The sequence below is a fragment of the Oncorhynchus kisutch genome, linkage group LG6, assembly GCF_002021735.2.
Source record: "Oncorhynchus kisutch isolate 150728-3 linkage group LG6, Okis_V2, whole genome shotgun sequence".
Taxonomy (NCBI): Eukaryota; Metazoa; Chordata; class Actinopteri; order Salmoniformes; family Salmonidae; genus Oncorhynchus; species Oncorhynchus kisutch.
This window is the reverse complement of record NC_034179.2, coordinates 61,773,650-61,797,478: the sequence shown is the minus strand read 5'-3', so window position 1 is coordinate 61,797,478 and position 23,829 is coordinate 61,773,650. Positions and strand designations below refer to the sequence as shown.

The 23,829-nt window shown below is 44.1% G+C and overlaps 2 protein-coding genes across 3 annotated transcripts; both read right to left on the bottom strand.

Moving 5' to 3' along the window:
• Nucleotides 1–1,758: 1,758 nt before the first annotated feature.
• On the bottom strand, nt 1,759–15,042 carry si:ch211-11k18.4 (uncharacterized). The gene is made up of 12 exons (XM_020486147.2): nt 14,728–15,042; nt 8,604–8,715; nt 8,256–8,349; nt 8,012–8,066; nt 6,680–6,820; nt 6,285–6,445; nt 4,092–4,190; nt 3,788–3,933; nt 3,461–3,632; nt 3,213–3,325; nt 3,028–3,112; nt 1,759–2,925 (listed from the first exon to the last, which is right to left on the bottom strand). The coding sequence occupies exons 1-12, from the start codon at nt 14,843–14,845 to the stop codon at nt 2,869–2,871; spliced, it is 1,353 nt and encodes a 450-aa protein (XP_020341736.1). The 5' UTR covers nt 14,846–15,042; the 3' UTR covers nt 1,759–2,868.
• Nucleotides 15,043–15,250: 208 nt separating this feature from the next.
• Nucleotides 15,251–23,621, bottom strand: LOC109893108 (nudix (nucleoside diphosphate linked moiety X)-type motif 9). Of its 2 annotated transcripts, none has more exons than XR_004210359.1 (8): nt 21,211–21,572; nt 20,729–21,013; nt 20,502–20,622; nt 20,009–20,095; nt 17,851–17,962; nt 16,936–17,082; nt 16,731–16,815; nt 15,251–16,491 (listed from the first exon to the last, which is right to left on the bottom strand). XR_004210359.1 is itself a non-coding variant. In XM_020486159.2 (8 exons), exons 1-8 carry the CDS (start codon nt 21,300–21,302, stop codon nt 16,346–16,348), a joined length of 1,044 nt encoding a protein of 347 aa, XP_020341748.1. In that variant the 5' UTR covers nt 21,303–23,621; the 3' UTR covers nt 15,251–16,345. The 2 variants fall into 2 exon arrangements, 1 of the variants encoding a protein (XP_020341748.1); XM_020486159.2 differs by having other exon boundaries at nt 20,533–20,622; nt 21,211–23,621.
• Between the last annotated feature and the right edge of the window lie 208 nt (nt 23,622–23,829).

The window sequence follows — 23,829 nt, the reverse complement described above, 5'->3', positions numbered from 1 at the left end:
GTTACTTCTCTTGGGTTTCTTAGCCAATTTGTCAGTGGCCATATTGGAAATGACCACCCAGGGGGGTAAAGGACAAAATCTGTGATTGCACTATTGCCAAAACTACTTTATTTAGATGCCCTAGCTGTGTGATATTTGGTGGCTCTATTACAAAGTCCAATAAATCTTCACGTAGCTGCTGGACTATGGTCAAAACTATCTCTATGTCTCCTATTGGGTCTTAAGAGTAGTTTATGATCAATTATATTTTTCCCATAGGGAAGTGCGGGACTATCATGTGATCGTTCCTTAACCCATAGAAAGTCCTGACTCCCGCCCTATTGACTACTTTCAAATGGTGGAAGCGCTCAATGTCAATGTCCATGCCAAAATAGGTTTTATCCATCTAGAGCAGGGCTCTCCTACCTTGTTCCTAGAGCGCTACCATCCTGTAGGTTTTCACTCCAACCCTAATCTAGCGTACACAATTCTAATAATTAGCTGGTTGATAAACTGAATCAGGTTAGTTACAACTGGGGTTGGATCAAAAACCTACAGGAGAGTAGCTTTCCAGGAACAGGGTTGGAGAGCCCTGATCTAGAGTCCTCTAGCAAACTATGATTTGTTCCGTCTTCTGTGTCTTCCAAATAACTATTCTGAGTAATCTCGTAGTGTCATAATGTAGAGAAAAAGAAAAGGTGGCGTGGAGAAATTTCTGCGCTGCTAGAGCTGCCCCAGTCAACTGTAAGTGCTGTTATTGTGAAGTGGAAACTTCCACTTGAAGCGGTAGGCCACACAAGCTCACAGAACAGGACCGCAGTGCTGAAGCACGTAGCGTGTAAATCTGTCCTCGGTTGCAACACTCACTACCGAGTTCCAAATGGCCTCTAGAAGCAACGTCAGCACAACTGTGAGAACTAGAATGAGATGATGGATGAGCGTGGGGTCCACATAATTTTGGCCAGATAGTGTATGACTCAATGCGAACTCAAATGAGAATGGTTTCTGAAATTGACACATGACAGAACTGAGCTTACCTGTGATTAGAATTACATTTACAGTCTTATTAGGCCTGCCATTGGCAGACCTAGAGGCTTTCATCCCTTGAAATTGCTAGGGCTATATCTGGTCCCAGTCCGCCCCTGGTTTCCCCTCATGACAAAATGTAGGCAACATGAAATGTCATAAACATTACCAGTTTGTTTAAGCAGAAGTTAAGACAGATGCATTCCATGTATATTCATTTCTGATCCCCACAATGTTCTCTTATCACAGATGCTGAGTGTGAGGTTCCATCCACAATCCAGGAGGACCCACCCCCTGCTCAGGAGTGCCCCAAACACCCTCTCATGGTCAGGATGTTCCATTCCCTCACCAAACTCTTCAGAGGAGCTTCAGAAATGCAGTATGCCTGGACTACCCGGTACAGACAGAAGAGAACTAGGCACCCCTCGGAGCCTGGTTCCCCTCCAGGTTCCCTCATTCTAGGGAATGCTTCCTGGCCACTGTCCTTTTGCTTAGCTTGCTCCTTGGGGTGTAGGTCAGTTGATTAAATGCCTAAACTATTTTTAACCACGTAAAGTGGTTTGAAAATGTGATGCTGCCTGCTCAAATCCTATTTGGGGGGGGGACACTACACGCCACACAATAGGTTAACAAATGTGACATCAATTTTCTCACTGCCCGTATGGAAATAAGAGGTTGGCTTGGCTGATGCCAAACATGGGGTCGATATTCTAAAAATTCATGACACCTGCTGAACTGAAAACATTGGTTTGTACAAACTGTGCGTTTTAATTATATAATTTTGAATGAAACAGTAAATGTAGGAAAAGTATAAAAAAAAGTTATAAAAAAAAATAAAAAAAAGAGAACAGGCTCTCGGTGTCAGATCATGGTTGTTAACTGCTTGGTCACACATCAGTACAAAGCAGCCGTTGTGCTTATTCATGAGTCTCCCATTACATAGTCTTACAGTTAGTATCAGTTGACATAATCAAGGTCAGAAAATATGTGGAAGTGCACAATTGCAGCTTTGAAACAGTTACATGTGAACAAAAGGAACAGCAAGTAAACAGCCCTGCAAAAGTCCTTTGATGCCGATTTACTTACAGAGACACGGATTGCTGAGTTCACCTTGTACAAAAACACAGGTCCCATGTAAATGTTATTGGTTTATATTGCATCATAGGTGTTTGTCTGAGCAAACAGGCACAGCTGTGGCTACCAAAAAAACTTTGAAACAAATATATATAAATGCTTTGTTCAATTCATAATGTAGTTAGTGCACAGAATTCTCTCATACAAAAATACCGGTCCCATGATGCCAGTTTGCATGAGGATTTGAAAAACAACAATCAGTTAACATGGGAGTGAAACACTGGTAAATGAATGAGTACCACAGTTAGGAGTTGGTTTCTAAGAGCTTACTGTATCAGACATTAAAGGTGATCTATGGTTTACAATAACATGAATGAACAGACATTGGACTGACAACACTTGGACAAGTGTCTCTCGCGCCCGAGAGACGCGTAACTGGTGCGTTCAAGACAAGTCGGAAACTCCAACATTTTCGACTTGGAAATTCGTTGTAGAAAGAGGAGGCCCAGGTTTTCCACCTGGTGGTTAATTTCACTCACCTGATGTCCCAGGTCTGAATCAGTCCCTGATTAGAAGGACAGGATTAACACCAGAAGTGTTTTGGCCTCTGATGACCAACATTGAACAGCCCCCGAGTTTCCAACTTGTCATAAATGCACCATAAAGGCATGGCCAGGAAGGTAAAGCATGAACAGTTTAAACCCTACATTACATTTGGTCCTCTACAGTGAGAATGTTAAGTGGTACTTCTGTGGTTTCCTCCAATCTTTCCATCCCTTGCTTTTTCTATCAGTCCATATCTTGATCACCCACACTCTGGCGAAGGTATTCCTCATAGAGCTTCTTCTACAGGAAGGGAGAGATACGCTGTTAGTGGACAAGCACACGCGCGCGCGCACACACACACACACACACACACACACACACACACACACACACACACACTACCTTCTTGGTCTTTACCACCTCCTGCACATAATCCAGCTTTTCCTGTAGCTGCCTCTTCTGTCGGCCAGAGAGAGTGGGCCGAGATCTGCAGAGAGAGAGAGATGCTTTAGGCATAATTAATTGATAACTGGTGGCACTTGAAGTTGAACAAGATCCCGCAGTTTGAGAGTGTGCTCAGCTCTTACCTGAAAGAGAAGCGGGCAAGGATGAGGAGTAGGAAGGAGAGGAAGATGAGTCCGCCACAACTGTAGAGCTGGTACTCCACGGACATAGATTCAAACACTCTCACTACAGGAGTCTGTTGGGGACAAAGGGCAAAGAGTCAAACAAACACAAAAACTTCCCCCACTCCGTCTCACACACACGACCATGGTCAGATTAACACCCCTCCCCACACCCCTTCACTCTGTCACTCTCTTACAAAGACACTGACCAGGTAGAGAGAGAGGGCCTCAATGCCATCATGCCCCAGGGACATCTCTAGCAGCTCTCTGGAGAGGCTGCCCAGCACCAGGGCTGCCATCAGCATGAAGGGCACACTGAAGCCCAGCAGAGCCAACACACAGCCCTTACAGCGCGCCCGCCGGTTATCTACACTCGTCTGCCTGAGAGACAGAGAGAGAGAGATTGTTGTGTTGGAAAGGAGAGAAGATCAGTGATGTGTGCTCGTGTCATCGACAATATCCCCAGTCACTGTTTTTTCAGCAAGTTGAGAATGAGTGTAGGTGTAAAACACACTAAATACGCAGGCGTGTGTTACCTGTCGTGGCTGAGTGTATCTGCAATGGCCTTAGTGATGAGCTCACAGTCCTTCTCTAGTGAGTTGAGTGTGTTCTGGACCGTCTGGTTGATGGTCTTCTCGATGGTGCGACATGCCTCCTCAATCTGGTTCACACAGCGACTGGGCTGGGGTTGGGACAAGCAGGCGGAAGTGAAGTTCAAAACATACGTACATAGTATACATACATTTGATTTGTTTAGCTAGGATAGTCCCAAGATTGCCCAGGTTGGCATATCCAGTGCCTTTCAGGTGCAGTGTACAAAAAGGTGGGTGCGGTGGCTACCTTGTTGGGGTTGGGGACATAGATGGTAGGCATGTCAAAGCCACACTTGTTGAGTCCCGGCCGCTTGCACAGCTCCTGGACTATCTGCATCATCACCCTCTGAAACAGCCATTCACATGACAGGGAGATTAGTTGATGTTATAAACTAAACAGAAATTTCAAGCAGCAACCACCCCCCTCTTATACACTACTGCTACGATGTTGTTATCTATGCATAGTCACTTTAATAACTCTACCTACATGTACAAATGACCTCAACTAACCGGTGCCTCCGCACATTGACTCTGTACCTTTACCCCCCTGTGTATAGTCTCGCTATTGTTATTTTACTGCTGCACTTGAACTACTTGTTACTTTTATTTCTTATTCTTATCTGTATTTTTTTAAACTGCATTGTTGTTTAGGGGATCGTAAGTAAGTACATGTGACTAATAACATTTAATTGCACAACTCTGCCAGGACCTAAGTTCAACGGAGACAAGTTTTTTAGTACGATATCTCGACACATTGATGAAAATAATCATGGCCTCAACCTTCAAGCTGCATACTGGACCCTATTCCAACTAAACTACTGAAAGAGCTGCTTCCTGTGCTTGGCCCTCCTATGTTGAACATAATAAACAGCTCTCTATCCACCGGATGTGTACCAAACTCACTACAAGTGGCAGTAATAGAGCCTCTCTTGAAAAAGTCAAATGACCCAGAAAATATATATTTTTAACTATAGGCCTATATCAAATCGAATCTCCCATTCATCTCAAACAAAATTGAACAAGCTGTTTTGCGCAGCAACTCACTGCCTTCCTGAAGACAAACAATGTATACGAAACGATTCAGTCTGGTTTTAGACCCCATCATAGCACTGAGACTGCACTTGTGAAGGTGGTAAATGGCGTCAGACCTTTAAGCCTTTACTGAAGGCCTTTACTCATCTCTTCAGTGGGTCCTATGATTGAGTGTAGTCTGGCCCAGGAGTGTGAAGGTGAACGGAAAGGCTCTGGAGCAACAAACCGCCCTTGCTGTCTCTGCCAGGCCGGTTCCCCGGTTCCTCTCTCCACCGGGATTCTCTGCCTCTAACCCTATTACAGGGGCTGAGTCACTGGCTTACTGGTGCTCTTCCATGCCGTCCCTAGGAGGGGTGCATCAGTCACTGACGTGATCTTCCTGTCTGGGTTGGCGCACCCCCTTGGGTTGTGCTGTGGCGGAGATCTTCGTGGGCTATACCCGGCCTCGTCTCAGGATGGTAAGTTGGTGGTTGAAGATATCCCTCTAGTGGTGTGGGGGCTTGTGCTTTGGCAAAGTGGGTGGGGTTATATCCTTCCTGTTTGGCCCTGTCCGGGGGTATAGTCCGACGGGACCACAGTGTCTCCTGACCCCTCCTGTCTCAGCCTCCAGTATTTATGCTGCAGTAGTTTGTGTGTCGGGGGGCTAGGGTCAGTCTGTTACATCTGGAGTATTTCTCCTGTCTTATCCAGTGTCCTGTGTGAATTTAAGTATGCTCTCTCTAATTCTCTCTCTCTCGGAGGAGGACCTGAGCCCTAGGACCATGCCTCAGGACTACCTGGCATGACGACACCTTGCTGTCCCCAGTCCACCTGACCATGCTGCTGCTCCAGTTTCAACTGTTCTGCCTGCGGCTATGGAACCCTGACCTGCTCATCGGACGTGCTACCTGTTCAACGCTCTAGAAACAGTAGGAGCGGTAGAGATACTCTGAATGATCGGCTATGAAAAGCCAACTGACATTTACTTGATTGGATTATAAAATAAAACTGGCCAACTCCGTCCCAGCCAACTGTCAACCTTGTTGATATTGTAGATATGTATAAAGTGTGTGTAATAGGGAATTTCCAGGTGTAATAGACACAAAAGCGGTCGTTGTTAAAGTTAATTTTTTTATCTCTGGTTTTGTACGAAACCTCCAGCAAGGACGCAGAGAAAACCAGTGTGTCCTCGGAACTGGCACCAATACTATCAGCAGACGTGAAGGGTAACTGTCCATAACCTGTCTGGCCTCCAAGTCTAGTGACCAAAAAACCTTGCATGAACAGAATCATGTGCATTACAGAAAAGGAAAAGCATAATGCATTGTGTTAAGCACTTAACTGAACATGAATTTTATTAATCTTAACATTTCCCACTAGAGTGTGTGTGTGTGTGTGTGTGGGGGGGGGGGGGGGGGGGGGGGGGTACCTGTCTGTCCGACTCTCCCCCGGCCTCGTCGGCCTTACTGAGGTAGAAGCGCAGACGGTCGCCGTGCTTCTCGTTGAGCTTCTCCACGATGTTGAGGGTGCGTTTGCACAGCGCCTGGCCCATGGGGTCAAAGAACACCAGGATGAGGTCACACAGCTCGCCTGGGATGGGACAGAGACGAGCCTGTTATGTTCTGTTCAATTAGCCAGATAGAGAAATGCAGAAACATTAAATACTGTAGCCATCTTTACACACAGATGGTGTGTGTGTGTGTGTGTGTGTGTGTCATGATGAAACACAGAGATGAATAAGAAAACATGCTGTAAAGTCAACAGTACCTTCACAGAATTACACACCCTACACCACACACACAGCGCCATATTGTGGTGACCTACCCAGCCACATGATGGCCTGGTCCACATCGAAGGGGTACTTCATGTCCCCGTCTACCAGGCCAGGAGAGTCCACAAACGTCACCAGGCTGAAGCGCTTTTGCCTCGAAGTGCAGATCTCAGTACCCAGGTACTCAGACACACCTACAGGCAGAGAGAGAAAGAAAAATGAAAGTGATGAAAGAGTGAGTGTGTGGGAGGGGGAGAGACCTTTACTCAAATGGTATTTTCAAACATATCACTAAGTGCTGACTAATGTTTAGAATGGTTTGTCAGAAATACAATGGTGATGACAGCATGACTATCACATCATATACAGTGGCCAGAAAAAGTATGTGAACCCTATGGAATTACCTGGACTTATGCATACATTTTGATCAAATAAAATTTGATCTGATCTTCATCTAAGTCACAACAATAGACAAAGACAGTTTGCTTAAACTAATAACACGTGTTCATGTCTTTATTGAACACACCGTGTAAACATTCACAGTGCAGGGTGGGAAAAGTATGTGAACCCTTGGATTTAATAACTGGTTGACCCTCCTTTGGCAGCAATAACCTCAACCAAACGTTTTCTGTAATTGCGGATCAGACCTGATCAACGGTCAGAAGGAATTTTGGACCATTCCTCTTTACAAAACTGTTTCAGTTCAGCAATATTCTTGGGATGTCTGGTGTGAACCACTCACGCGGTCATGCCACAGCGTCTCAATCGGGTTGAGGTCAGGACTCTGATTGGGCCACTCCCGCTGTTTAGCGTTTTACGTATTGTAGACTTGTCAACAGAGATGATAGCATCTTCCAGAGATTTCTGTAGGTCTTTAGCTGACACTCTTGGATTCTTCTTCTTAACCTCATTGAGCATTCTATGCTGTGCTCTTGCAGTTATCTTTGCAGGACAGCCACTCCTAGGGAGAGGAGCAACAGTGCTGAACTTTCTCCATTTATAGACAATTTGTCTTACTGTGGACTGATGATCATCAAGGCTTTTAGAGATACTTTTGTAACCCTTTCCGGCTTTATGCAAGTCAACAATTCTTAATCTTCCGTCTTCTGAGATCTCTTTTGTTCGAGGCACGGTTCAACATCAGGCAATGCTGTATTCAATATAGACAAGAAAAATACAATTTGTGTGTTATTAGTTTAAGCAGACTGTTAGTCTGTTGTTGTGACTTAGATGAAGATCAAATCAAATTTTATGACCAATTAATGCAGAAATCCAGGGTTCACATACTTTTTCTTGCCACTGTATTACAGGGGGGGCAGGGGGGGTGTTTCCTGAGTCCTACTTTGACGCTGACGAATGAGGTTGAATCAACTCTGAAATCTCACCTTTGAGCTCGTGTAGAGGTTTGAAGTGTGGGTAAAGGTGCAGCGTGGCATTTCCCTAAAATACACCAAGAAACCAAGCCAAAGTTTACATTCTGCGAGAAAAACACATCCACCATCCACTGTGTGAGCACTTACTCAGTGAAAAGGTAAAACCCCTCAAAGTACCTCAACGAAAGTGCATGAATTGAGGAGCAAACTGAAGTTGTAGAGGAAATTCACTCTGAACTGTACCAGCTGTACTCACTGTGAGAGACTCTCTCTTGCGGCCACTTGTGACAAAGCTGAAGCCTTGCGTCTCAATGGCCACTCCTGTACGCTGGATGTGTTCCTCCACATACCTGAGACAGAAAGTTTACAGCAGACATTTTAACAAGCACTCTCTCTGGTATTCACGTTATACGAGGTGTATCTCCACACACACACACACACACACACACAATTACAATGACTTTGAAGCAAAGAGAAGCATAGGGGACAGTAGCATCAGTGTAGGGAAAAGTCCCAGTCTCTGATGGAACACTTTTCAAAGTGCATCCTTCTCTCCACTCTTCCTGTGGCTGTCAATGGTAACCTCGATCTGATTGAACATTACCAGTTGATGAAGGAGCTCTTGCCGGCAGAGTGGTTGCCCATCAACATGACCGTGATCTTTTTCCTGGGTGCCAGCAGAGTCACGCCAACAGACTGGGCCACTGCTACCAGCCCTAGAATGGAGACATGGAGGGATGTGATCAGGACACTTTGCTAACTTTAGCTTATCTAACATGGGCTAGCTAGCGGTGATATAAATACTAGCTTTAAAAACTTGCTCGTTGACGTGACGAGTTTCGTATAAAGCCGATTGATCAACTGTTAGTTTACTAGTATTAGCCACTAAGCTATAGCTAGCTAACTAATCTAGCTACCACAAACTATTGCTAACAACTCCTACTGGTAGTTACATTAAAGCGGCAATCCTTAACTGAAATATTAACAGTGTCCTCCCCACCACAGTTTCAGTCAAATACAACCACTTCAAATCCATAGACTACGCTATGGATGCAAGGGTTCTGATGGGGTTTGACTGTTGAACTAAGCTCAGGCATTTATACATTATATTCTTCATGAATCAATGGGTAGCTAAATACCATTCATCTATAAGCAACTAAGGTGTGTGTCCCCCCCCCAAAAAAATGACCAATGGGTAAAATCATTTGTTAATTCTGTATTTAATCCTCTAAAATCCAATGTTCCAAACCTAATTTCTTGATCATAATCCGTTCAGAAGTGTAGGGCAGCCGCCAAAGTGACTCCTCTTATCAACTGTGCACAAGAATGTCCTCTGTGTTGTCTTAGGAATTCAGTATTGTCTGTGTTGGTCTTGCCAACCCCCATTTTCATACCTCTGAGAAGCAAAGGTAACACCATCTAGCTCTGATACACTACATACACAAAAGAATGTGGACACCTCTTGGCAGTAGAATGACCTTACTGAAGAGCTCAGTGACTTTCAACATGGCATCCTATCCAACAAGTCAGTTAATCAAATTTCTGCCCTGCTAGAACTTCCCCGGTCAACTGTAAGTGCTGTTATTGTGAAGTGGAAACATCTAGGAGCAACAATGGCTCAGCCGCAAAGTGGTAGGCCACAGAAGCGACAGGACGGGCCGCAGAGTGCTGAAGTGCGTAGCGAGTAGAAATCGCCTGTCCTCGGTTGCAACACTCACTACAGAGTTCTAAACTACCTCTGGAAGCAACGTCAGCACAATAATTGTTAGTCGGGAGCATCATGAAATGGGTTTCCATGGCCGAGCAGCCGTACACAAGCCTAAGATCCCCATACGCAATGCCAAGAGTTGGCTGGAGTGGTGTAAAGTTCACCGTCATTGGAGCAGTGGAAAAGCTTTCTCTGGAGTGGTGAATAACGGTTCACCATCTGGCAGTCCGACAGACAAATCCGGGTTTGGCGGATGCCAGGAGAATGCTACCTGCCTGAATGCATAGTACCAACTGTAAAGTTTGGTGGAGGAATGTTCTGGGGCTGATTTTCATGGTTCAGGCCCCTTAGTTCCAGTGAAGGGAAATATTAAATCTTGAATAGGAAGGTCAACCGCAAGCCAGGCCTAATCGCCCAACATCAGTGCCCGACCTCACTAATGCTCGTGGCTGAATGGAAGCAAGCCCCTGCAACATTGTTCAATCATCTAGTGGAAAGCCTTACCAGAAGAGTGTAGGCTGTTATAGCGGCAAAAGGTGGGGACAAACTCCATATTAATGCCCATGATTAAAATAATGCCTTGTAATTCTTGTTAATTCCTTGTAACTTAAGCTTTAGGAATTGTACGTGAATCCATTCATTTTACAAAGTAATTAAATACACTTGTATTTAGAATTCTATTCTTCATTGCCCATTACTGTTACTCAAGTCTCCATGCATATTCCTATGTATACTATGGAGCCAGATAAAGATAATTTAATGGGATAATTGCTTAGTCTTATTACTTGTCGCATGCGAGGTATATAAACTCAGCAAAAATGTTTAAATCCTCTCACTGTCAACTGCGTTTATTTCAAGAAAACTTAACATGTGTAAATATTTGTATGAACATAAGATTAAACTACAGACAAAATGAACAAGTTCCACAGACATATAACTAACATAAATGGAATGATGTGTCCCTGAACAAAAGGGGGGGGGGCAAAATAAAAGGTAACAGTCAGTATCTGGTCTGGCCACCAGCTGCAGTACTGCAGTGAGTCTCCTCCTCATGGACTGCACCAGATTTGCCCGTTCTTGCTGTGAGAATGTTACCCTGCAAGTTCCCGGACATTTCTGGGGGGAGTGGCCCTAGCCCTCACCCTCCGATCCAACAGGTCCCAGACCTGCTCAATGGGATTGAGATCCGGGCTCTTCGCTGGCCATGGCAGAACACTGACATTCCTGTCTTGCAGGAAATCAGCCATACTGCTCATTCTGTGCGTGGTGACATTGTCATGCTGGAGGGTCATATCAGGATGAGCCTGCAGGAAGGGTACCACATGAGGGAGGAGGATGTCTACCCTGTAATGCTCAGCGTTGAGATTGCCTGCAATGACAACAAGCTCAATCCGATGATGCTGTGACACACCACCCCAGACCATGACGGACCCTCCACCTCGATCCAGCTCCAGAGTACAGGCCTCAGTGTAACGCTCATTCCTTCGACGATAAATGCTGGTGAGACAAAACCGCGACTCGTCAGTGAAGAGCACTTTTTGCCAGTCCTGTCTTGTCCAGCGACGGCGTGTTTGTGCCCATAGGCGACGTTGTTGCCAGTGATGTCTGGTGAGGACCTGCCTCTAACCTCTCTCAGCCTATTGCGGACAGCACTGATGGAGGGATTGTGGGTTCCTGGTGTAACTCAAGCAGTTGTTGTTGCCATCCTGTACCTGTCCCACAGGTGTGATGTTCAGATGTACCGATTCTGTGCAGGTGTTGTTACACATGGTCTGCCACTGTGAGGATGACCAGCTGTCCGTCCTGTCTCCCTGTAGTGCTGCCTTAGGCGTCTCACAGTACAGAGATTGCAATTTATTGCCCTGGCCACATCTGCTGTCCTCATGCCTCCTTGCAGCATGCCTAAGGCACATTCACACAGATGAGCAGGGACTCTGGGTATCTTTCTTTTGGTGTTTTTCAGTAGTCAGTAGAAAGGCCTCTTTAGTGTCCTAAGTTTTCACAACTGTGACCTTAATTGCCTACCATCTGTAAGCTGTTAGTGTCTTAACGACCGTTCCACAGGTGCATGTTCATTAATTGTTTATGGTTCATTGAACAAGCATTTCACCCTAATTCTGGCCATCCTGCAGAGATAACTCCAGTAACATTTGTAGTGGGCAGTAATATTTAATATTTGAATATGCAGTATATTATAAACTCAGCAAAAACAGTGTTTAAATCCTTTACAATGAAGATCTGTGAAGTGATTTGTTTTTTTACGAATTACCTTTGAAAGACAGGGTCCTGAAAAGGGGACGTTTCTTTTTTTTGCTGAGTTTATAATATACTGCATATTCATGCAGTATTTATTTATGCTGCAGTAGCTTGTGTGTCGGGGGGTTAGGGTCAGTTTGTTATATCTGGAGTACTTCTCCTGTTCTATTCGGTGTGTTCTGTGTGAATCTAAGTGTGCGTTCTCTAATTCTCTCTTTCTTTCTCTCTCTCGGAGGACCTGAGCCCTAGGACCATGCGCCAGGACTACCTGACATGATGACTCCTTGCTGTCCCCAGTCCACCTGGCCGTGCTGCTGCTCCAGTTTCAACTGTTCTGCCTTATTATTATTCGACCATGCTGGTCATTTATGAACATTTGAACATCTTGGCCATGTTCTGTTATAATCTCCACCCGGCACAGCCAGAAGAGGACTGGCCACCCCACATAGCCTGGTTCCTCTCTAGGTTTCTTCCTAGGTTTTGGCCTTTCTAGGGAGTTTTTCCTAGCCACTGTGCTTCTACACCTGCATTGCTTGCTGTTTGGGGTTTTAGGCTGGGTTTCTGTACAGCACTTTGAGATATCAGCTGATGTACGAACGGCTATACAAATACATTTAATTTGATTTGAAGGGGAGGTTGCGGTCACTGCGGTTGCCACATTGAGACATTGCTATGGAGTTAAGTTTTTCAGCCCTCAGGAGACCCCTAACGGTCTGGTGCCCCAAGCAGTTGCCTGCCAGGCCTGTTTACAAGCTGCAAGTCTGGTTCTGTGGATCTGAATGTACAACGTGCCTGTAGTCTGCAGCACAATAAGCATGTTTTGGAAATTATAGGAAAATGACAGGCATATCGTAATTCCACGTGCGTATTGAACCATAGGGGGCGTACCGAACCATTTGACAACATACTGTGTACCATTGCATCCCTTGTATGCATGGATAATAAACAGAGTAGCAGCAGAGTAAAAATTTGGGTGGGAAATAGTCCAGGTAGCCATTTGATTAGCTGTTCAGGAATCTGAGGACCCATGCCAAATCTTTTCAGTCTCCCGAGGGAAAATAGGCATTGTTGTGCCCTCTTCACAACTGTCTTGGTGTGTTTGGACCATGATAGTTTGTTGGTGATGTGGACACCAAGGAACTTGAAGCTCAACCTGCTCCACTACAGCCCCGTCGATGAGAATGGGGGCGTGCTCGATCCTCCTTTTCCTGTAGTCCACAATCATCTCCTTTGTCTTGATCAAGTTGAAGGAGAGGTTATCCTGGCACCACATGGCCAGGTCTCTGACCTCCTCCCTATAGGCTGTCTCATCGTTGTCGGTGACCACTGTTGTGTCGTCAGCAAACTTAATGATTGTGTTGGAGTCATGCTTGGCAATGCAGTCATGGGTGAACAGGGAGTACAGGAGGGGGGCCGGTATAGTGATTTCTTACAAACTTCCGGGTTAGAGTCCCGCTCCTTGAAACAGCAGCTCTACCATGGCTTCTGGTTGGGGTATGTACGTACGGTCACTGTGGGGACGACATCGTTGATGCACTTATTGATGAAATCATTGAATGATGTGGTGTACTCCTCAATGCCAACTGAAGAATCCCAGAACATATTCCAGTCTGCGCTTGAAATGCAGTCTTGTAGCTAAGCATCTTCGTCATCTGACCACTTCCTTATTGAGTCACTGTTACTTCCTGTTTTTGTTTGTAAGCAGGAGGATAGAGTTATGGTCAGATTTGCCAAATGGAGGGAGAACTTTGTACAGGTCTCTGTGTGTGGATTAAAGGTGGTGTAGAGTTTTTTCCCCCTCTGGTTGCACATTTAACATGCTGGTAGAAATGAGGTAAAACAAATGTAAGTTTCCCTGCATTAAAGTCCCTGGCCACTATGAGCGCACGTTTTGGTTCATGTCAATGCAGCTATACAGAGCCCTCCACATAGTAAACCAATTTGAGAGGTGCACAGCGATGTGGTACGGAGCTCAATTTGGAATGCAATTACGTCACACCATCCACACCGCTTTCTTATCAAGCATAAATTGTCTCTTATCTATAGGATATAGTGTATTTGTCATTTTAGAGAACTATCGCTTTAACAAAATGTGTGATGAACATGAATTAATATATTTGATGTGATTTAATTAATCTATTAAACGCATGTACTTTTAACATTCTGTGCCAGATAGAACCTTATGGCTGAACCCAGATTAAAAACAATGAACACAATAACATATTTGGGGGCCAGGGCTAAGCCAGGGTTTGGCTTTGGGGAAACCCTGCCCTAAGCCACCGGTTATGTTACTTATGCCTGGAGCCAGCCCTGCTCAGAACTATGCTTTGTGAAGATGGACCCTTAATAGTCCCAACGTCTGATTTGTAAAATGCATTTTATAACAAACATTTCAACACTATAGAGCTGACAAGGTACAAATCTGTCGTTCTGCCCCTGAGCAAGGCAGTTAGCCCACTGTTCCCCGGGCGCCGAAGACGTGGATGTCGATTAAGGCAGCCCCCGCACCTTTGATTCAGATGGGTTGGGTTAAATGGGTGACCCATTTCAGTTGAAGGCATTCAGTTGTACAACTATGAATCCCTCTTCCCTTTCAACGTAATGCTAGCTAGCTACTAGCTAACGCGTTAGTCAGAATCAATGAGTCATACCAAATATAGCTAGCTAAACATACAGGCTGAATGACATTCCGACAGCAAATGTCTGCTGAAATTGGTTGATATCTTCATTAAATCTTAATTTGGTGAGACATTAGCTAACTCACCACTGTCGGCATCGATGTACAATTGATGACAGTCTCGTAAAATGCGCTCATCGCAAGACACACTTCCAGACAACGAGTCGGCATTTGCCGCGATTCGGCTCTTGATTTTCCCAGACATTGCAAAACGTTAATCCAAACGTATCAATGAAAATAACAAATGTTGCTTTAAACTATAAAAGTATTAACTAGCTACTCATTAAATTCCAGATTGAGCTAAAAAAATGCCCCTCTTCTTACTCATTCTAAGTTTAAATCACCCCGGTCGGTTGTAAAGGAACGTAGGAGCCACGTAGCCAACTAGAATACGCAACGCCTTTCGGGTAGTGTAGTTCCTGGTTCTCCTTTTTCTTTGGTATCATGTCGTTTGCACATGCATCTACTGTGCAGTTGTGTGGTCAGTCATGTTACGTTTTGTAATACAAAATCAAATTAAAGAATTGCACCACCAACTAACCCTACACACATATACCAAAGTATATTTGTTTACATAACACTTGGCTTCATCACAAACAAAATAGACTGATATTGTTTAAAATGCCTTTATTTTTGATCACGGCATTTTTAATTGAAGCAAAAGCTAAACTCAGACGCGTTTCGGGATCATGGCCTTGGTCAAGGAGTAACAAAGAAACAATGAGAGCATGTCTTCTTTTGAGCAAACCAGGTTCCCATCAGCCCTGATTACAGAGTGGTTACACATTAGTCATTGGTGGACACCACATAGTAAACAGCAATAGGTAATATACATTCTAAATAGATATATCAAAACGCATATTAAGATTAGAAGCATTAGAGGTCTAAGTGGTTCTTGCCTTGAATATGGAAGGACACAAATTTATTTCTCACCATTTCTGTAGGGTCAATAGTTTGCTAAAACTACTTTGTGGTGTGTTTTTAGCCCTATTACCCTTTTCTATGTTTTGTGGTTCATAGTTGTTGCCATCTAGTGAGCTTTGTAGTATGGCTCTTCTCACTATATATGTTTTTGTCCTTCCATATTTAATTGTTAATTTTGTTGTTGCTGTTTTGCACACCAGTATCTCTACTTGCACATCATCATCTGCACATCTATCACTCCAGTGTTAATGCTAAATTGTAATTATTTCGCCTCTTATGTCCTATTTATTGCCTTACCTCCCTAACCTTATTACATTTGCACACACTGTACATAGACTTTTCTATTGTGTTATTGACTGTACATTTGTTTATCCCGCGTGTAACTCTGTTGTTGTTTGTGTCGCACTGCTTTGCTTTATCTTGGCCAGGTCACAGTTGTAAATGAGAACTTGTTCTCAACTCGCCTACCTGGTTAAATAATGGTGAAATAAAAAGGCCGTAACTACTTAGACCTTTCTACTGCTTCTAACCTCAATATGCATTTTGATAGTGTATATATATTTAGAATGTATATTACCTATTGCTTTTCACTGTTTACTATGTGGTTACTCTGTAACCACTCCCTCTAATCAGGGCTGATGGGAACATGATTTGTTCAAAAGAAGACATGCTCTCATTGTTTCGTTACTCCCTGACCAAGGCCATGATGCCAAAACATAGTGATAATGCTGCAGGGCCTTGCTCCGGCCAATCCTCTTGAACGTGAGGACAGTTTCCTTGGTTACCAGTGAGCATGCCTCTCCTTGGCGACCACCTCCAAGAACTGGGAGTGGCTTGCATAGAGGGATAGGACGGAGTCAAGGTCGATCCAGTGGACTTGCCCGGCATCATCGCCCGCTTGCAATGGGAGCTCGCTCACACTGTTACCTAGGTAACCAGAGCAAAAATCTAAATTTCAGAGAACTGCAATGTGTGTACAAATAAAGAGCAGAATGGGGAAAAATGTACAGGATAAGGAAACATGTTGCATGCTATCCTGCTGTGAGAATAGCCAAATCCTCATGGTTTTCATTGAATTTAGTCAACATTTTTCCTGCATAGATAAGACTGCCTTAACTTGTTGTTGATCAGGGTCTATAATATCATAAGACTAATCATTGATTTACCTGTATCATCATGGAAGTTGACAGCAACCGTTTCCATCCAAGAGTTGTCATTATTTCTTGGGTCATCTACATAGCCCTTATAAACCTGAGAAGTAGATGAAGGACAGAGAGAGAGAGAAAGAAAACAAGTGTTTTATGTCAACTACACAAACAAATACAAAATGAAAATAAATATATGAGGATAAATTCTTTCTAGCCTGCTGACCTCCAGACCCGGCGAGTTGAACAGCTGAGTGATGCGCTCGTGGATCCGCTCTCTGTCCTGGGGGGAAGCTGCCAGGGAGTTCAGAGCCTCCTCTGAGAACTCACGCTGCAGGGTGAGGGACACCAGCTCCCCCGGGTCTACCATACCCTACACACAAACACATGTCATCGTCCATAAGAATACAGTGAGGTGTAGAGCCATGGTTGACGCCCTATGCTCCCGAGAAGGCCAAGATGATACAGAGGTTCAGAGCAGGTGAGGAAGAGGAGGGAGGACTAGGTGAGCAAGAGGAGGGAGTAGCAGGTGAGAGAGGAGGAAATATATATATATTTTTGTATTATTATGAATAATAATTTTTTACCTTTACTTCACTAGGCAAGTCGGTTAATAACAAATTCTTATTTACAATGACGGCTAACCAAAAGGCCTCCTGCGGGGAAGGGCTGGGATTAAAATTTAAAACTACAGGACAAAACACACATCAGGACAAGAGAGACACCACAACATAAAGATAGACCTAAGACAACAACATACCATGGCAGCAAACATGACAACAACATGGTAGCAACACAACATGGCAGCAGCACAAAATATAGTACAAACATTATGGCACAGACAACAGCACAAAGGGCAAGAAAGTGGAGACAACAATACATCACGTGAAGCAGCCACAACTGTCAGTAAGTGTGTCCATGATTGAGTCTTTGAATGAAGAGATGGAGATAAAACTGTCCAGTTTCAGTGTTTGTTGCAGCTCGTTCCAGTCGCTAGCTGCAGCGAACTGAAAAGACGAGTGACCCAGGGATGTGTGTGCTTTGGGGACCTATAACAGAATGTGACTGGCAGAACGGGTGTTGTATGTGGAGGGTTAGACAGATGAGGGAGGAAGGAAGGAGTTTAAAGAATCCCACTGACCCCTGGGATGGCCCATTCCCCACAGTCTCTCCTCTTGATGGACACAAACTGCAAAACTGGCAGTTTGGACACTGGGTGCGACACTTGCTGTCCAGCTGAGTCTCTCTTCCACCTGTAGGGCGGTGACACATACAGTAGCGACAGGTTAAACTACAGTACGGAAATCTACCCCTAACTCCATAGGCCAGGGGTATTCAACTCTTACCCTACGAGGTCCAAAGTCTTGTTTTTTTTGTTCTACCTGATAATTAATTACACATCCGCTGTCCCTGGTCTAAATCATTAATTGCACACACATGATTAGAGGGGAACAATTTAAAAAATGCAGTGGCACGGGCTTCGAGGTCCAGAGTTGAGTTTGAGGGTTATAGGCTTTTCTGAGAGAGATGTACAGTTGAAGTCGGAAGTTTACATACACTTAGGTTGGAGTCATTAAAACTCATTTTTCAACCACTCCACAAATTTCTTGTTAACAAACTATAGTTTTGGCAAGTCGGTTAGGACAGGTAATTTTTCCAACAATTGTTTACAGACAGATTATTAACTTACAATTCACTGTATCACAATTCAAGTTGGTCAGAAGTTACATACACTATGTTGACTGTGCCTTTAAACAACTTGGAAAATTCCAGAAGATGATGTCATGGCTTTAGAAGCCTCTGATAGGCTAATTGACATCTTTTGAGTGAATTGGAGGTGTACCTGTGGATGAATTTCAAGGCCTATCTTCAAACACAGTGCCTCTTTGCTTGACATCATGGGAAAATCAAAAGGAATCAGCAAAGACCTAAGAAAAAAAATTGTAGACCTCCACAAGTCTGGTTCATCCTTGGGAGCAATTTCCAAACGCCTGAAGGTACCACATTCATCTGTAAAAACAATAGTACGCAAGTATAAACACCATGGGACCACGCAGCCATCACACCGCTCAGGAAGGAGATGCGTTCTGTCTCTTAGAGATGAATGTACTTTGGTGTGAAAAGTGCAAATCAATCCCAGAACAACAGCAAAGGACCTTGTGAAGTTTCTGGAGGAAACAGGTACAAAAGTATCTATATCCACAGTAAAACAAGTCCTATATTGACATAACCTGAAAGGCCGCTCAGCAAGGAAGAGGCCGCTCAGCAAGGAAGAAGCCACTGCTCCGAAACCGCCATAAAAAAGGCAGACTACGTTTTGCAACTGCACATGGGGACAAAGGTCGTACACTTTGGAAAAATGTAATCTGGTCTGATGAAACAAAAATAGAACTGTTTGGCCATAATGACCATTGTTATGTTTGGAGGAAAAAGGGAGAGGCTTGCAAGCCGAAGAACACCATCCCAACCGTGAAGCACGGGGGTGGCAGCATCATGTTGTGGGGGTGCTTTGATGCAGGAGGGACTGGTGCACTTCACAAAATAGATGACATCATGAGGGAGGAAAATTATGTGGATATGTTGAAGCAACATCTCAAGACATCAGTCAGGAAGTTAAAGCTTGGTTGCAAATGGGTCTTCCAAATGGACAATGACCCCAAGCATACTTCCAAAGTTGTGGCAAAATGGCTTAAGGACAACAAAGTCAAGGTATTGGAGTGGCCATCACAAAGCCCTGACCTCAATCCCATAGAAAATTTGAGGGCAGCAGTGACAAAGTGTGTGTGAGCAAGGAGGCCTACAAACCTGACTCAGTTACACCAGCTCTGTCAGGAGGAATGGGCCAAAATTCACACAACTTTGTGGAAGGCTACCCAAAACGTTTGACCCAAGTTAAACCATTTAAAGGCAATGCTACCAAATACTAATTGATTGTATGTAAACTTCTGACCCACTGGGAATGTGATGAAAGAAATACAAGCTGAAATGAATTCTCTCTACCATTATTCTGACATTTCACATTCTTAAAATAAAGTGGTGATCCTAACTGACCTAAAATATTGAATTTTTACTAGGGTTAAATGTCAGGAATGGTGAAAAACAGAGTTTAAATGTATTTGGCTATGGTGTATGTAAACTTCCGATTTCAACTGTATATCTTTCCCTAGGGGGTAGGGGTGGCCAATATTGGGCACAGGAGTTGGTTTGACTTTAAAGAGAGTTTGTGGGAAGGTTAGGTTAAGTAATCTGAAAAGTAGATGCATAGCTTAAGAGATGATGGAATAAAGTGGGAAAGTTACCTGGTAACAATGGGATCTGCTGCGTGATTGGGTCCCCATCGTCCCAGCAAACCTCTCCCAGTCAAACCAGTGCGGCCGCGAGGATTTCTACAGGAGGACAAGAGTTAGCTTATGTATGATGAATTGCTACACATTCAATTATTTAAAATTGATATGAGGTCATATACATGTACAACTCTGTAGCAAAACCCTGCTTAGTAACATGCTGCAGAATGCTAGCTTATCATTGGCTAGTAAATGCTTGAATAGGGTCACACATTTGCCACAGTTGCTTCTGACAGCTCATGTCAAGTAGGCATTATGTTGGAGATTGTAAAGATACACTCAGCAAGATGACATCAGCTTCAACAGAATTCAAATCTGCTAAGAATGATTTTCTTGGAGATTTCCACAATTTGAGACAACAAATGGCATCCGTGGCATATTTGAATGCAGTTGATGTTGTCTGTAAGTAGGAAGTTGTGTATTATGGTGTAATCTTGCTGAGGATCACCATTGTAGAACTGTGTTGGATGAAGGCTCACAGTGGCATGCCTTGCTCCACTCTGTAGTCTCCCTCGTGACTCCGCCTGTCCACATTGCCATCCAGAGCGTTAAACCGTGGGGAGAAAGACCTGTGAAATAATACAAAATTGTAAAAATACTTAATAATCATCAATAATGAACTAATCAGTTATGTCAGTAAAACAGATCATTTGAAACCCTCTCTCTCTCACTCACCTGATGTCCTGATCGGCCCATACAGGCTTGATGAGCACAGATGGGGCAGTGTAGCCCACTGGTCTGTACTGGGGCCAATCAGTATTCCAGTCAACTTTGTCATCAGGCACTGGGAACCGCTGTGTCTCTGAGCCGGGGTACTTTGGGCATCTGGCCTTGTTGTGAGGGGCCGAGCAGGGCATGGTGAAGACACTGGGCGGTAGCACACACAGACTACAGCCACTGGGACTGAGGCTTTTACTAACTCTGGCAATAAACTGGTCAGGAGAGAATGAGGTGAGAGGCCTGGGGAGGGAGAGAGAGATTTAACATCTAAAAGTACAATTTTAAGTAATCTTAGCATTCTATGACGATAGTAACATAAAACAGGGAGTAGCTACAAGGCAGAGAAAAAGGCAGAAGGTGAAAAGAACAGATAACTCCCTAATGATACGAATAGATTGATCATAGGTCTCCAAAATTACTCCAGTAAGATTCCATACCTGATTCCTGAGGTGCAGAGGCAAAATGGAAATCCTAACAGGCTAAGTGCTATTCGAATCGGCCCAACCCAGTTCCGTCCCACTCGTATCATAACCAGTCAGTCAACACAGTACAGGCCTGTATACACATTAATAATGCTGCAGTAACCAGGAAATACAGAAAGCCCGCTGCTATGCTTTTTTTTTAAGGAGCGCACTGAATCGTATAGGAATATTTCAGTGTTGTTGCGGACGACGCAATCATAAATAATTTTGAAGCTGCCTTTGCTCATATGATTCGATGTTTAATTCAGTTTCAACACACTGTACCACAGATACACCACAGTCTTTCGTTTCCAATGTGACAAATGAGTCACAGTGGGCAGAACAAACAAGGGGGCGGGGGGCAGAGCCAAGCACAAGCTAGCGAGTTCCTATTGTCGCGTTCTAGCAGGCATTTGCATATTTCTGCTTAGGGAACTCCTACTCTGTGAAGTGCGCGTGTGAAATCAAACGTTTTATCGATGAGAAAATTAGCACAACGTCTGCCAAAATCCATCTCGTTCCATCTTCTCCCACTGCCGGACACTTGGCTTCCTATCATCACCATATGTGGTAGTGGGTGGATACCCGGATGCTTCACACCTAAAGGTCTGGTGAAATATCTTGCTCATTGTTCTATATGTGACTGTACTGTCTTTAGTTTCAACCCGTGTTTCTGCTTCCGCATGTCGTCATAACGTGATCGGCCAGTCTGCACTTTGATCACAAATAAAACAATAAGCCAGATGTTTCACCGGATGTATGAATCTGAAGCATCCGGTTAGCATTTCCACTTGGTGGCGTTCACACGAGAGGGATCAGAGAGGAAGAGAGGCCCAACTCTGCGGAAAATCTGTCTCCCTCCAGCAGGTGGCGTTTTTCATTGTTTCGCACACCAAGCAAAGAGGTTTAGTATGGAGGTCAATGAGTGTCGAATTTGGTCCCCAAATAGTGTATGTCTTATTTGCTACATGAGGTTTATCTGATCAAATAGAAGTTTCGTAATGTTTAAGTTGTTACAAGTGTACTAATATAAGTAGGACATGTGACATCCTGGCAAATTTGAGGGGAAAAAAACACTTTATTTAGAGTTGTCTCAAGATGACTATGCATATTCATGGCATGAAGCTAGTAACATAGAAGCTCTCTCCATTGAATACAGGCAGTTCACGTCAACAACCCTCATCGAATATTTTTAATAGGATTGCAATAATGAGACATATCCACCAATCCAATGAAAGGATAGCTAGACAGCCCACTGCCTTGTTGTTAGGGCGGAGAGACATGTATCTTGTCAGTTTATCCATAATCTTCGGTGGGATACAGATTTGAGGAAAGAGAAGGAACACGAGACGGATTTGAGGAAAAAAAAGGAACACGAGACGGACGGAGGAGGTTCGATGACATGAAAGCAAGAATGGCGCTGTTAAGATCAGAGATTTGTCTCCTGAGTTTACACCTTCGTTCAATGTGTAGATACCTACATCTCCTGTTTTCAAACGAAGTAATATGACTTATAGTGTTTGTGACGCTCGCCGTTTGGTGAGACGTTGACCCGGTGGCAATTATATTTGCTATTCTGTGAGGGCCTATGTTTCGAACCCGCTTTGGGGCTTTAGGTGCTAAGGATTCGGACATGTTGCAGCAGAGTGTAGAAGGGAGATCCCACAATGTGAGAAATGTGCAGGAGGGCATAGTCAGAGGGAGTGTACAGTTGGGATAGAGAAAGCACAGTGTGTCAACTGTGGGGGTGCCCATGCAGCTGGGAATCTGAAGTGAGAGAGAGACAGGTTGAGATTGCCAGAGTCCGATTGGGGAAGAACGTTTCCTAAGCTGAGGCAGTGAAGAGAGTAGAGGATAGCCCAAGGGTGAGGGAGTCGACTGGGAGGCCCACAGTGATTAGGTCCTGAAGAGAGAGAGAGAGAGAGAGAGAGAGAGAGAGAAACAGAGAGGATGAATTATAGTAAGGTTGAATTCCTTGCTTTTATAGCCTTTGTGATCAACTGCACTGCACTGATGGAGCGGAAATCACAGAAGATAGATGTGTTAGTTGCAGCAGCAGAGAAATATTATGGTGTGAGACATTTTAGTGCAGAAGATCTACAGGAAATTTTGAGAGAAGGGGTTCCATCCTCCCAGGCCGACTGCCTGGTGTAGGATCGTTTAGGGCCAAAGTAGTGGGATGGGGTGGTGGGTTTTTGGGGAAAGCATATAGGTGCAGGGTAAGATGGTGTGGCAATTAAGTTTTCCCATTACCCTTTGCCCTGTATTTATTTCGTATTTTTTGTCACAATGTGGAATGCACATTCTGAACTGAAAAAGGTTGGCAATATGCCAAAAAGCATCTAGTCTTTCGCAGATATTCACAAGAAGAAGAATGCATTTCCACTCACCACCGAATATGGTGATGAGAGGATGCCCGGTGGCCGGCAGTGGGAGAAGATGGAGTGAGATGGATTTTGTCCGACATTCTGCTAATTTTCTCATCAATAAAACATTTGATCTCAATACAGTTTTTTGTTCCCAAAACTATAATCTGTTACAAACAGAGTGGACTACGTTTTGTAGATTTTACCCTTTGCAAAAGTAAAAAAAATA

What these genes read in the sequence shown, in the direction of transcription:
- si:ch211-11k18.4 (XM_020486147.2), bottom strand. Translation starts at nt 14,845, where the DNA reads ATGTCTGGGAAAATCAAGAGCCGAATCGCGGCAAATGCCGACTCGTTG. An exon ending in AAGAGCTCCTTCATCAACTG is followed by an intron (nt 8,350 to 8,603) that starts GTAATGTTCAAT and finishes TTTCTGTCTCAG; the next exon opens with GTATGTGGAGGAACACATCC. An exon ending in CTTGCCCGCTTCTCTTTCAG is followed by an intron (nt 3,113 to 3,212) that starts GTAAGAGCTGAG and finishes CTCTCTCTGCAG; the next exon opens with ATCTCGGCCCACTCTCTCTG.
- LOC109893108 (XM_020486159.2), bottom strand. Translation starts at nt 21,302, where the DNA reads ATGATACGAGTGGGACGGAACTGGGTTGGGCCGATTCGAATAGCACTT. An exon ending in CTCTGCACCTCAGGAATCAG is followed by an intron (nt 21,014 to 21,210) that starts GTATGGAATCTT and finishes CTCCCTCCCCAG; the next exon opens with GCCTCTCACCTCATTCTCTC. An exon ending in GTGGAGCAAGGCATGCCACT is followed by an intron (nt 20,096 to 20,532) that starts GTGAGCCTTCAT and finishes GTCCTCCTGTAG; the next exon opens with AAATCCTCGCGGCCGCACTG.